Source organism: Wyeomyia smithii, chromosome 3 (genome assembly GCF_029784165.1).
Source record: "Wyeomyia smithii strain HCP4-BCI-WySm-NY-G18 chromosome 3, ASM2978416v1, whole genome shotgun sequence".
NCBI lineage: Eukaryota > Metazoa > Arthropoda > Insecta > Diptera > Culicidae > Wyeomyia > Wyeomyia smithii.
This window is the reverse complement of record NC_073696.1, coordinates 165,174,913-165,189,244: the sequence shown is the minus strand read 5'-3', so window position 1 is coordinate 165,189,244 and position 14,332 is coordinate 165,174,913. Positions and strand designations below refer to the sequence as shown.

General features: G+C 36.5%; 1 protein-coding gene across 6 annotated transcripts in view; it reads left to right on the top strand.

The window, feature by feature from the left end:
* Window positions 1-13,537, top strand: part of LOC129730678 (3-phosphoinositide-dependent protein kinase 1) — a 114,090-nt gene extending 100,553 nt beyond the window's left edge. For 4 of the 6 annotated variants that reach the window (XM_055690206.1, XM_055690208.1, XM_055690207.1 and 1 more), the window contains 2 exons: window positions 108-388; window positions 13,393-13,537. In XM_055690206.1, coding sequence (XP_055546181.1) covers window positions 108-388; window positions 13,393-13,488 — 377 coding nt within the window. In that variant the 3' untranslated portion in view covers window positions 13,489-13,537. Of the gene's footprint in view, window positions 1-107; window positions 389-13,392 lie in introns of those variants that run through there. The other 2 variants (XM_055690209.1, XM_055690210.1) reach the window with 2 other exon arrangements.
* The last annotated feature ends 795 nt before the right edge of the window (window positions 13,538-14,332 follow it).

Here is a 14,332-nt window from a genome sequence, read left to right as displayed (position 1 = left end):
TCTCCGTTGTACAAGGATTATAATACATAAGTAATGCAAATTATCTTAAAATATCCCAAAAAACAAGGATAAAGTATAAGCTTCTAAAATATAGATTTGTGTTTCAGGTTCGACTAATATAAGTGAAATCGATAGAATAACTAAATTAGAGAAACAGAAATCCGATTTATGGCATCAGTTTGTTGAAGGTGAATTGATTCTGAAGCAAGGTTTTGTAAATAAACGTAAAAGTGCACTCTACGTACCGAGACGTCGAATGCTACTGCTCACTTCAGGACCCCGATTAATATATATAGATCCAGTGCAGATGATTAAAAAAGGCGAAATTCCTTGGAGTGCAGAGTTAAAAGTTGAGGCGAAAAATTTCAAAAACTTCTTTGTTCATACGGTAAGATTTTATTTCTTAATATATAGTACAGTGCCTCAACAGTTATGGGTCAGCTACAATTATGGGTCACTTTTACGCAAATACGTCTATTCTAACGAAACTGAACAATTTTCATTAGCAGTGGTATTTTTTGTAACGCACTTGTAACCCCATTTATACGATTAAAATGATTTAAAGTTGAAAATGTCACTAAAATCTATAATTGTGCTCGGTGCAATAAGTGAAATGACCCATAATTGTAGAAATGTTACATTTTGCGGTGCACAATTGTGGGTCAGTCCATATTTTGGCTATTTTTATTACTTTTACGTGATAATGCATCAAGACTGGATAAAATAACTTATTAATAAGTTTTTACAACAATAAAATAACTTGCGATATGTATTTTGACGATTTTATACACAAAATGATTTTGAATGCCTAAAGTGACCCATAATTGTGTCTTTTGTTATGTAAGTGATATTTTTCTTCCTAACCGATTCACACGCATCAACTGCTGTTGATCGAAAGTACACATCAGAACACAGAGATAGATAGTAAAACATTCGTAGTTGATAACTTTTCCGATTTTATATTCATTTTTGAACATTCAGACAACACGTTGACTGACCCATAATTGTAGAGGGACTGTACCATGGAACAAGGCGAAAGTGGGCAACTTTTATAATATTTTACAATTAACTCGCTTCATATAGATTTTTTTTCCGAAAATGTACATATTTTAAACAAGTACTGGTGTATGCTTGGGAAACCCCCAAGGCTATTGATGAAATTGTTATTGTTTACTTTATGAAATAAATCTGAGAGCTCGGGGTAAAATTGATTGGCTGGGAATGTGCTGTTATTCGATATGTTCATGTTAGATGATGAGTTCTGAACTAAAAAATTTCTATCACAGTTAGTTTAAATACGAAAATAACGATATTTCAGGTTAAGTGGCGACCCCACTCTGAAAAGTTGAAACTGTGAATTTTCGTGATTTGTTTTTTTTTATGTTTAGAGTAACGTGAAATGTTCGGGTATTTTGGCTATTGATTAAGGTATATTTGAAGTATTTGGCTTGTCGTGGATGCAAATAAAGTGAGTATCACGCTGTTGACAGCGTTTTAAAGTAGAATACTTCTCTCAGGAAGTTCGGCTACATGGGGATGTGAAATGAAAATCTAAAACCGAAAAAAGTGAAAAATATGTCCAATTTCAAATGCTAATAAATCGGTTAGTATTCGATGGATTTCCTTCGTTCTTGCATCAATAGATTGGAAAATCTTCTGATATTCTTCCCAAATGAAGATAATTGTTATTTTATTATTCAAACTATTGTACTATTGAAAATAGTCAAGCCTTGTCAAAACGAAAAATTCGACCTCTGATTGGTCGTTATATGATTGCTTCCAAAGCACGGTCGACAGAATTATATACCTTGCAATTGAAAATATGCTATTTGGCCTATATAAGAGCCTGTTTCAACAGAAGCCGCTCATGATAGTTCTAGACAGCGACAACAGCAGTCATCCCTTAGCAGCAGTCGCGGCCGTCTTATTTACTGAATGCGAAATAGCTTTCACAGATTTTGAACAGCAAAATGTCTTTCCCAAGGCAAATAAACATGTAATTGAAGGTTGATAATTTTTTGGCAATAACGCAGGCAATCTGTGCTGGATCCTAGCAATCAAACTGCGATCAAAAAAAAATTATTTATCTAATCCCCCCCCCCCGCCTGTTGGGGCAGCACGAAGGCTGCGATCAGCATAACCGATTTTGAATAACAAACTGCCCTGTTTTTTTTCTGTGTGGACTCATCACTGCGACCAGAGCTTAGATCTATTGTGATATTACCCAGGTGTTTTCTGTACTCCGCACTTCATATTATTGGCAGTAACACTATTGAATAAGTAAGTGATACGCTTATCATTCGTATCCGTGCTTGTGTGTAAGTTTTACCTTTCCGTTTTAAGCTTACTACTCTACTATACCGAGCCTCTGTCCCTCCTAACAATATCGCCTTATTATAATTCCCTGGAGAGAACTTTCATATGTTACTCACATTAGTTTTATTATAACAGGGACTTAATTTTGTTAGAAGGAGAGTCAACAGAGGTACTGTAGAATTCAAATTGAAGGAAAGGTACTTGGTGAGAAGCCTGAGAATAAACCCATGCTAAAGTCCTTTGGCAACCAAATGGCCTGATTCTACTAAGATTCGAACCCACGACCACCTGCTTACCAAGGCGGACTCTGAACCTTGCGGCTACGGAGCTCCCCAACTGCCCTGTTAGAACGCATTCACAAAGACAGTTAGTTCGACTATGCAGAGCTAATATGAAGTCGATTTAATCAATCAGCACGAACAGAATTTCGTCGTCTCCCAGCTGCCAAGTTGCAACATGATGCAACACGCAACAGCGAGCAAACGAAATCGCTTGATGTTACAAACCGCAATAACATACGGGTTAGAACCGTTGCGTGTGTGAGAGCACCATCGGGGTTTATTCGCTGGATACAAAAATCAAATGCGAGTTGTGGAATAATTCGTCTAAAGAACATTAGAAAATGGTAAAACTGAACAGAAAGGCGTGGCCTATTTTGTAGCACCCTTCGGCTATAAAAGAGTGTTTCTGGGAAAACTAGCTACATTCATTAGTCGGATGGTGAGCTGGATGGACCGTCCACAACGTTAACAGCAGTTGCAGCAGATATCAGCACTCAGCAGTGACAGAGGATAGCAGCGGGTTGCGCCTGTGGCTGCCTTCAAATTAAACGAATCACTTGCACTGTGGTTGGTCACCACGTCTCAGGAGCAGCGCTGTTCTTCTCAGCGTGTATCGCCAGACTGCCATTATTCCCCCGTGTTGGGGCAGCATGCAGATTGCCATCAGGAAATCCAATTCTGAACATCAAAATGCCTTTTTCCAGTCAAATAAACAAGTCATTGAAAGTTGATAATTTTTGACAACGGAAGCAAGCATTCTGTGTTGGATCCTAGCAATTTTAATCTGTCGCACCCGTCTAATTTACTGAATGTGAAATAGCTTCCACAGTGCATGTTGTCCGTGTATCTTAATTCCCCACTGTTAGGGCAGCTCAAAGGTTGCGATCAGCAACCGATTTTGAACCGCGAAATGCCTTTTTCAAGGCAAATAAACAAATAATTGAAGGTTAATAATTTTCTGGTATCGACACAAGCAGACATTCTGTGCGGGATGCAGTCAAATTCTGTTGTAGTTGTCTAATTTTTACTTTATTTAGTAAACCCCCCACTGTAGGGACAGCGCAAAGGCTGCGATCAGCATAACCGACTTTGAATAACAAACTGCCCTGTTAGGCCTCTGCCATGCCAAATGTCAACGCGAGCGATCGGGCGAGATTTTTGCCGTAGGTAAATAAACAGCCGTAAGTAGAGCTGTTCATTAAACTACGGCAAAAATTTCGCCCGATCGCTCGCGTTGGCGTTCAGACTGGCAGAGGCCTTAGAACGCATTCACAAAGACAGTTAGTTCGACTATGCAGAGCTAATATGAAGTCGATTCAATCAATCAGCATGAACAGAATGTCGTCGTCTCCCAGCTGCTAATTGCAACATGATGCAATACGCAACAGCGAGTAAACGAAATCGCTTGATGTTACAAGCCGCAATACGGTTAGGGGTTAAATCGTTGCGTGTGTGAGAGCACCATCGGTTTTTATTCGCTGGATACAAAAATCACATTTGATTTTTTATTGTGGAACAATTCGTCTAAATAACATTGGAAATGGTAAAACTGAACAGAAAGGCGTGGCCTATTTCGTAGCACCCTTCGACTATAAGAGAGTGTTTCTGGGCAAATTGGCTATATTCATTAATCGCTAGGTGAACTGGCAGGACCGTTTACAACGTTGACAGTAGTAGTAGCAGATAGCAGCACTCAGCAGTAACAGCGGACTACAGCGGGTTGCGCCTGTGCACAGTGGGGAATCGCTGGCCATCAGCCAAAAAATTTTTTTTTCGTTAGCTGTTTCATAATATTTTTCCTTTTTTGCTATAACATTCAAATGTCTAAATCCAAAATTTGAGCGCAATATCATGAAACCTGAATTTTTTATGACTTTTCAAAGCTTGGCATACTGACGTTTTTTGACATTTTTATGAAAAAAGTACATTACTTTAAAACGCTCTGTAGCTTCAACGATAGCTTGGATTTTTTTGACGTCAAAGGAAATGTTGTTGTGAATATTATGCAAAGCATACCCCGTTTATTAGATATTGTAAAATTTGGTCATAGAAGGCCTGACACTGAAAAAATTAAAAAAAAAACATGATTTTTTGTAGAAAACTAGCTTAAAAGTTTAGTTGCCGCAGTTTGCCACGGTCACTACATTCAGAATTTAGGTAAAATCATAAGCGTTCAAATGCATACTGTCCGTTGTAGCGCAAAACTGCGCAAATTGTCACTTTTGTGGAAAAACCGATAGCAGATTTTTTTTATTTATTTATTTTTTTTTTTGAAGTTGAAATTTCATTCAGGATTAATTTTAATCATAACCATGATACCCCATTAATGAAAATTTATTGTATCGAACTCAATCCGTAAGGATAAAATATAAATTTGGGCAAAAATCACAAAATTTATCAATAAAAAGTTATAAAAATAAGTGTTAAAAAAGAAAACTCTAAACAAATATTTATGAAATCTTAATTATGTCAAACTAAATGATCACTTTCTGCATTTTAGGAACAATATTGAAAACATTCAGTTCTTTTTTTATGATCATGAAATTCGCTAAACTGATTGAAGTGTCAAATCCTAGTAGCAAATTCATACCATCAAACTCCGGCCCGTTTGCAAATAGCTTTTGCTTCGCACTCGTTTGCATACAAAAGAAAAGCACACAGTTTGCTGTATGAGAAAAAAACAAAGAACATTCATCGTCTTCCGCATCTTTTCGTATTCATTTAGAACGTTATGTGATTCCAGTGTTTTGGTTTTCACATTCATAAATTCGTTAAATTTTATTATGGAGCCTTCAACTTCAGCGGCACCACCGCATTTAATGTCTAGTAAGTTGCCAATTCATGGTTTAATACATGTATTTACATGTCCTCTTCTAACCATAGGAACCGGATTAGAAAGACAACATATATATGAAACAATGAGACATCAAAAATCACTAGAAGCAATGAAAATAGTAGCGAAAGAAATTTTTCCTGCTGATAAGTATAAAAAGCAAAGCCTTGGTGCTACATTCCGATTCGGAACTTGACCTTCTGTGTATTTATACATAGACTTCGCAGCCGACTGTTTAGTGTACAGGACAATTGCGGGGCTAGTGCTACGATCATTCTGACACTAACAGACTCTCCCGAGCCGAGACTCGAACATACGACGACTGGCTTGTTAGGCCAGTATCGTACCTCGAGAACATCTGGGAGATTTTTGCTGATAAGTACAATGAATTTCAAATTCTCTGGAAACAATTCAACAGGAGATTTCAGCAATCACAGCGAAAGATGATGATAATGATGATTTTTTCAATTTGTAGTTAGTTTGTATTACTTATGTTGTTTTAGTTTAATTAAAAAATATATATATTTAGGCAAAACTTGTTTAATTTGATGGGTTGTCCATAAATAACGTATTTTTTTTCAATGGCGAGCACGCCCAGTAGCACTACTTGTGGTCAAAGTTTATATAATTCTATAAAAAAAAAACGTAAACAAAAAAAGTACCAAAAACATTAAAAATTGGATTTCGTGCTTTATGGACGGCCCCAAACAAAAAATGGGTGCCAGATTCGTGTTCAGCGCCATAAAATTATGTAAATACTAAATTTTTGTCGCATTTATCGACTCTTTTTTTGCTTGGCCAGCCTTTGTATGAAGTCGCTCCACGGTGCAGTGTGATGTTTATTACGATTCGTTGATACTGTGCATCACAAGCGGTATATGCGAAACAAACGATTTCAAACAGAAAAGTTCGGCAAGTTCTGCTCACGGGGCTGAGCCCTTTTTTAGAAAATTCATCACATTCATTAACAAGAATGTAACGTCTCGAAGAAGACGGTTATAGTTTGACATCACAGCAGAATTTCCACCTTCATACTAATGTCTACCGTCGGCAATATCAAACACGCAACAATTCGCTTCTCTGCGACACAGGGACGGGAACATTTTCTTCTTCCAAGCCGCGCAACACGACACAATACATGTTATTTTGTTGCCTTAATGAGTGCTCTGAATGAATTGAAAATTTGATATTTTTTCGTTCTGAGCTTTAACCAAAAGTTAATTATTTTAATTTGAATTCACATGTATACTCTGACTGTTGAAACTTGTTTGCGCCGCAAAGAGTTTGTTCGTTTCCTGTTCACAGAGGTTGTATTTATATGTGCAAACTGAAATTGAGTAGTACTTTCATTTGCACAGAATTTTCAATATTGCCAATGAACGGTCAACATATATCTACTAGAAAAAATGACTGACACGCAAGCAGCCGGGTTATCTCTCTTGTAAAAGTATTTCACTTCAACCTTGCGGTCGTGGCTTTGCACACAACTCTCCTGTTATTTCTCGGAACCACGTTTTTTCAACTGGTGGTAAGTTTTTTGTATTTGAGCAAGTAAAAATGGATTATTTAACTTGTTACATAGCCGTTTTTCGATATCTGAATTTTTAATTTTTTTATGATTTTTTAAATAGTGGTTTTTCATGGAATTTTTTTTCATTAATATGGCCGCCATTTTGTCAATTCTCGGAATTTTTAAAAACGGCTATGTAACAAGTACATTCTAACATGCTCGAACAAAATTTTAGCAAAATCGGTTTTGTAGATGCTGAGAAAAACTAACCACCGGTTTAGATAGTGCACTTTCACGTTCCCTGCTGCCAGCAGCGTAATAATCACTATATTTGCATCCACGACATCCAAAATAAATCTTCGAATACACCTCAATGGATAGCCAAAATACCCGAACACGTCAATTTACTCTAAACATCCGAAAAAGAATCACGAAAATTCATTATTTTTCGACCTTCCAGAGTAGGGTCCCCCGTTAAAATCTATTCATTTTGGCTCACGAGATGAAGTTTACTAATTTTGCTCTCATTTGATCATCAATAGACCGATTCCAATTCGATTTATTGCTGAAGATCAAAAACCAGGTCTGAAATTAAATTTCTTGTAATTTCCTGCTAAATCATTTTTTAAAGGGGGGTTGTTAGTAGCTTAAGTATTTATAATAAACATTAGTAAATGATGAATATGTGTGTCCAACCACAAATGGTGACGTCTCAACACTGTTAGAAAAAAATATTTTCAATTGTTAAGGTTTGTTTGCTTTCGCAGTTAGGACTTATCATTCGTAGGGATTTGAACTTACTTATCAAAAAGGGAAAGTAAACTTACAACTAACTTATTGGCTATAAAGATAGCTTATCGTAGCAATTGAGGATTGTAACGATATTGTTAATAATTTTATTTGACATTGCTTCTCATGTATCAACACCAGTAAGTCTATGTAGTTCGAGTGTACCAAACCAAGGAGGACGTTTCAAAATCATTTTCAAATGATTTTTTGAATCATAAGTTTATTCTTCAAACGAAGTTTGAAATTCCGATTAATGAATGTTTATATCCTAAACATAGCGTTTATATGATGCACTTTGCTTGTATACTCTCAATGTGCTCTTTGAAAATAAGTTTATTATCGTAGATTAGTCCCAAGAACTTAACATTGTCAGACCAACCTAAAATAACCCCATTCATCTTGACAATTATTGTTTGGCTTGAGGAAAGAAGCCCTAGTTTCATGGGGAAAAATTATCATTTGAGTTTTAGAAGCATTGGGAGAGATTTTCCACTTTAGAAAGTGGGAAGAAAGACTTTTTCCTTTTACGGAAATGCTTGTGTCATCGCAGAACAAAGACTTTGTGCATCCAGGGAGGCAAATCAGGAAGATCTGAAGTAAATATGTTGTACAGGACTGGACCCAAGACTAAACCTTGAGGCACACCTGCTCTGACAGGAAATCTATCAGATTTTGAATTCTGATAGACAACCTGCAGATTCGATCAGTTAGATAATTCTCCATAATTTCGATTATAAAAATTGGAAAATTGGAAGTTGACAATTTCGCAATTAAACCTTTATGCCAAACATTGTCGAATGCTTTTTGTATGTCTTGAAGAGCAGCTCCAGTGGAATAACCTTCAGATTTGTTATCTCGTATCTTATTAGTAACTCTGAGCAATTGATGAGTAGTGGAATGCCCATGGCGAAATCCAAACTGTTCATCTGCAAAATTTGAATTTTCTTTGATGTGTGACATCATTCTGTTAAGAATAATTCTTTCAAACAGTTTACTTATTGAAGAAAGCAAACTTCTCGATAACTTGAAACCTCAGCTGGATTCTTATCCGGCTTTAAAATTGGAATAATTTTTGCTTTTTTCCACAATTTATGACAATATGCAATCTTGAAACAGAAATTGAAAAATTCTACTAAAAATTCTATTGTGCTCTCAGGAAGATGTTTGATTAATATGTTTTAAATTCCATCCTGGTGGCGCTTTCATATTTTTGAAATTTTTTATAATTGATTTAATCTCATTCAAGTTAGTTCCAATTAGGTTTGCTAAATAATCAGTATTACATTAATGGTATGGAATGATCATTGATAAAAATTTTATTTTTTAGCTTTTATCAAACTTTGCTCAGTTCTCCAAATTTCACCGTAATTTGCTTTTAAGCCAGTTTACTTTAAGTTAAGAGAACGTTTAGCTGAAGAAAAGTCCACATTTCATTTCCTCCTCGAGTTCTCCAGCCAGATCTCAGGAACATTAGCACCATTGCAATCTAAGATAGTGTGCGTAAAATTCATCTCTGTTTATTTATATTTTGTTCAAGATTCTTACAGCTAACAAAAAATTCTTGCAGCTAACAAAGAAAACTATCTCACTAACACTAATGCATCACACCAATACAGAATTAAATGGAGAACTCTAAATCTCCCAGATGGTCTCGAGGTACGATGCTGGCTTAACAAGCCAGCCGTCGTAGGTTCGAGTCTCGGCTCGGGAGAGACTGTTAGTGTTAGTAGGATCGTAGCGCTAGCCCCGCAATTGTCCTGTACACTAAACAGTCAGCTGCGACGTCTGTGTGTGTATAAATAAACAGCGGTGCCTCTAAAAACCGCTATCAGAATCGCTGCCGACTGAAAACTAAATAATCAGCGCAGCTGGCACGATGCTTCCGTACCGTCACACAGTACAAAGCGAAGAACGAAGCAAGCAAAGGACGCGGAGATCGCTCACACGAAAGAATAACTGGCTCGGGAGACAGCGCCAATGCTGTTTAAACACAAGGAAAATGAGCCACCACACTAAGGTCCAATGCGCACTTCTAGCGAACACAAATAAATACTTTCGGATTAATGATAAAGCACTGAGATCGTTTACCTTAACCTTTAATTAAAAACAATTCGTTACATCTTGGAAATAAACACTCGGTTTAAAATACAGTGTGTATTTTCAGAATACACAATGGGTTCAAAATACACATTGTAAATTCAAATTCATACTTCGCAATCAAAATACACAATGAACTACAGGGTGGCGACTACCTGGAAAAACCGGGAGAATCTGGGAATATCAGGGATTTAATTTTTCGATCAGGGAATATCGGGGAATTTTAAAGGTCATCAGGGAAAATTTCAGAGGTTTTGGATTTTTTACGGAGTTGATTCCGAATTGAAATTATTTCGATGTGGACGCTCACCAGCAACCTGAACCTAAATCTGAACCAGCAACCTAGATCTGAAGGTTGTGGTAACAACACTCAATAATAATTAGGTTACTTAATTTGCTTTTTAAAAATGAGTTCAAAATAGGTATGCAAAAAATAATCGATCATTTTTTAATTGACTAAACCTATGCACTCGTACTTGGTTCAGCAAACTAAGTATTTGTTCCTGGTAAAAGAATTTTCCTGAAAAGTAATTTTCAAGAAGAACGTATCCATTTTAGCATGTAAGCTTTATTTAACCTTTCCCGCGAAGTGATAGGGTTTTCCCTCGATACATGACCCTCAAACTTTTTTCACTCAGCGACCACATGCACAATTTGCACAAACTTAAAGATCGATCTGTTCTCTAATCCTTTTGAATAGATCCAAAAATTTCAAGTATATTTGTTAAACTGCAATCAAAGTTCAGATTTCAGTTGAATTCCCGCGGGGCATGCACGGAAACTTTTTGTTGTACAGTAAATCTTCCTGAGAATGAATTGTAGGGAACTGATGATAGCTTGTACAGGGCTCATAACGGTTAGACAATGCAACAGTAGTGACTTTTGTGATATCAAGAAAAAATGAATTTGAATTTTTCGAAAAGTATCCAAATAGGTACTAACAAGTCATTCAGTAACAATATATATCGCAACCTTAGCCTTGGAGCTAATAACGGTCTCGATCAACTAGATTAGTTGAGAGAATTCGTTATCGATATTGTTTTTGGCACATTTTGCATGTGTAGGATAAGTACAACGATACACCGTGCCCCAGTGCAGAGTCGAGAAAATTTCCAGCTCGAAAAAATTCTCAACTCGATCGGGAATCGAACCCTATATCACAACCATGTGGAAGAGCTACCCGACCGACATCGCTAACCACAGAGCCACGGGGACCAGACGAGTCATTTAGTAGTGCGCGCATTTTATGCTAATTACTACTTTTCTTCCGTAAAAACCAGTTGTCAGATGAGATTTTTTCCAGTTTCTTGCACTTCATCATCATCACGTTTACAATTGCTTCCGAACTATTGACACACCTTCTAACATCGCCTGTGCAAGCTTCACTATCGCCATTGTCATATTTCAGCAATCAAAAACTGTGTTTACTTCCTTGCAACCAATTCACAGAAGACTTAAAGACTTGCTCAGTAGTTTGAATGTGTTCATAACTCGGAATATAGTAAGTCCAATTAAAGACGAAGTCACACGTTAATGTTATCAAATTTCTACCCCGAAATTTTTTACCAGCAGAATTAATTAGAATTAGCTCAAATGAGATTAAATCTATCATTAAAATTTTCAAGAATATAAAAGCACCTGGCGACGATCTGATTTTAAAAGTTTTAATTGAAGTTCTTTTTGAGAAATTCTCAGAAATTGTTTCAATATGAATATTTAGCCAAATTATGGAAAAATGCCGAATATATTCAACTTGAAGCCGGATGAGGATCCAGCTGGGGTTTCAAGTTGTCAACAAATCAATTTCTGATGATACGAGCTAATGAATCTGAAGGTTATTCAAGAGGAGCTGCTCTTCTATACATAGAAAAAGCATTCGACAGGGTTCAGAATAATGGTTTGATTGCGAAATTGTTTATTTCTAATTTTCTAATTTTTACAGTCAAGATTTTGAAATAATTATTCAACTGATCCAACCAGAATTCCAAATCTGATTGATTTTCTTGTCAAAGCAGGTGTGTCTCAAAATAGTTAATTGCCCCTCAAAAAGTTAGTGCCCCTAGACGTTTCAGAAATGCCTCAAGTTTTCAAAGACTTCCATAAAGTTTTCCCGTAAGTAAACGTAAAAACGACGAACACGGCGAGCAATTACCCTGCGGCCTTCTGACGCACTTCTGCATTTACCAGGAGCACCCAAATTAATAGGAATGCTATAATTTCTAGGGTACTTATTTGAGCTTTGGGTAAACTTTTTTTTCACTTTTGTCGAGCAGTGCAATTTTTATTTTCAATTTTATCAAACTGGACGTGTTTCTCAACAAAAATATATTTTTGTTCAAGATTCTAGTTAGCAAAATCAAAGCTAAACTGTTTCAATTACCGGTGCGAATTTATTTCTGGAAATTCAGTCGCCACCCTGAACTAGCTTGCGCAAAAGCGCGGTATTTATACTGATTTAATAGCGGCGCAGAAAGTTCTCGTCTCCTCTATCATCTTCCTCCATGCGGTAGAATGAATTAGATTCTGTTGAAGCGCAGTCGCTCACGTGTTGTGTTCCATTTAGCAGGAGAATATACCAGAAGCGTCATGAAATGTCCTTCGGTGTGTTCCTGCATTCGTAAAAGACATTTTACGTTGGCGTAGTGAATGGAAAGAGCATTGTCCTGCAGCGACGATGTAAATCGGTGTGAGATGCTCAAAACGAACATCATTCATTTCCTCAAATATTGATTAAGAGATGAATTGATTTTTTTTTATTTTAACGTTGTTTTATTAATTAAAGCACAGTTTTTAGTGTTCAAAAAACCGTCACTTTTCTTCAGGCGTGTTTCTCGGGCATATGCAAACATTTTCGTATAAAAAATCCATATATCGTCGCTTTGGTCTTTAATGTGGAGGAGAACTAAGCATGAATTTTTCTCACGTCGGTTTCATATCACATCACGACGTGCCAAAAGTGACGTAAAAAGAGGTTTTACTGTATACGACTGTAGGATGGTTCCACCCAATGTGAGTATTTTCGGAACTAAGATGCCCCAGGTGCTCAGAGGCCAGAATTAATTTCGAAGCGCAATTTCGAATTCCAAGATGGCGAGTCGGGTTTCACGAAAATATCCTAAAGCGGTGTTTGGCCAAAAGTTCCAATGCTTTCGGAAGTGGAATTCCAGATGTCATTTTGAAATCCGAAATGGCGACATTCAGTTTCTGTCAAATAGCCCAAAATCAATATTCAATATTCGGCATTTTCGTTTTTTGCGTTTTAAGAATATTAATATTAGTTTTTTTTAATGAAAAAGGAATATGCTCTTGAAAAAGCTAAGGTTTTTTTAAAACAAAACAAACAAACATTGAAAAACATGACTTTATATTTAGAGAAAATATCATGCAATCTATCAAAATGACAAACCTACGTTTATCTTAAATGTGAATTGTTCTGGTTCATATTGTCTAATTGTCATATTTGATACACAGTTTTTGTCGAACAAAACATTTTTGCAAATATCAATATACATAGCATATGTGTAACTTTCAGTTCCAAAATCGTACTAAACTAAATTGTTTTTCAGCCTCACCGAACGTACTATTTAGAGGATCCAAAAGGATATGCACTTGAATGGTGTCAAGCAATAAAAGAAACATACGATAAAATATATGGAAAATAAATGTAGCTTCTTCTTAATTTTAACAAAATACAAAAATAGATTAAATTCATTTGATTATAGTTTTTGTTATGTAGTAGAAATTATCACAGATCACTGATGAATCCAAAGTAACGCGGAGGTAGAACTTAAATCCTTTTTTATGAGTAACGGACAGACTTCCATAGAAGTTTTTCAGCTAATCATAGTGTAGTAAAGTTTCTATATGAAATGAATTCAATAACTCATCAGTCAGCCACTTATGTCTGCGTTTATAAAAAAACATCATTTTTTTTTGTATACGTAATTTAGCTTACACATAGAGTTCTCCAAGCAAGATCTCAGGAACATTAGCACCATTGCAATCTAAGATAGTGTGCGTAAAATTCATCTCTGTTTATTTATTTTTTGTTCAAGGTTCTTACAGCTAACAAAGAAAACTATCTCACTCACACTAATGCATCACACCAATACAGAATTAAATGGAGAACTCTAAATCTCCCAGATGGTCTCGAGGTACGATGCTGGCTTAACAAGCCAGTAGTCGTAGGTTCGAGTCTCGGCTCGGGAGAGACTGTTAGTGTCAGTAGGATCGTAGCGCTAGCCCCGCAATTGTCCTGTACACTAAACAGTCGGCTGCGAAGTCTGTGTATGTATAAATAAACAGAAGGTCAAGTTCCGAATCGGAATGTAGCACCAAGGCTTTGCTTTAGAGTTGAATGGGCAATAGGCTCCTTTGAGCCCTTCAAGTCACCTGGTAGGGACGGGATCTATCCAGTACTACTACAGAGGGGTAAAAAAGTTTTAATACCAACACACCTCTTTCAGTCAAGCCTAATCCTAGGTTATGTTCCGAGAGTGTGGCGCC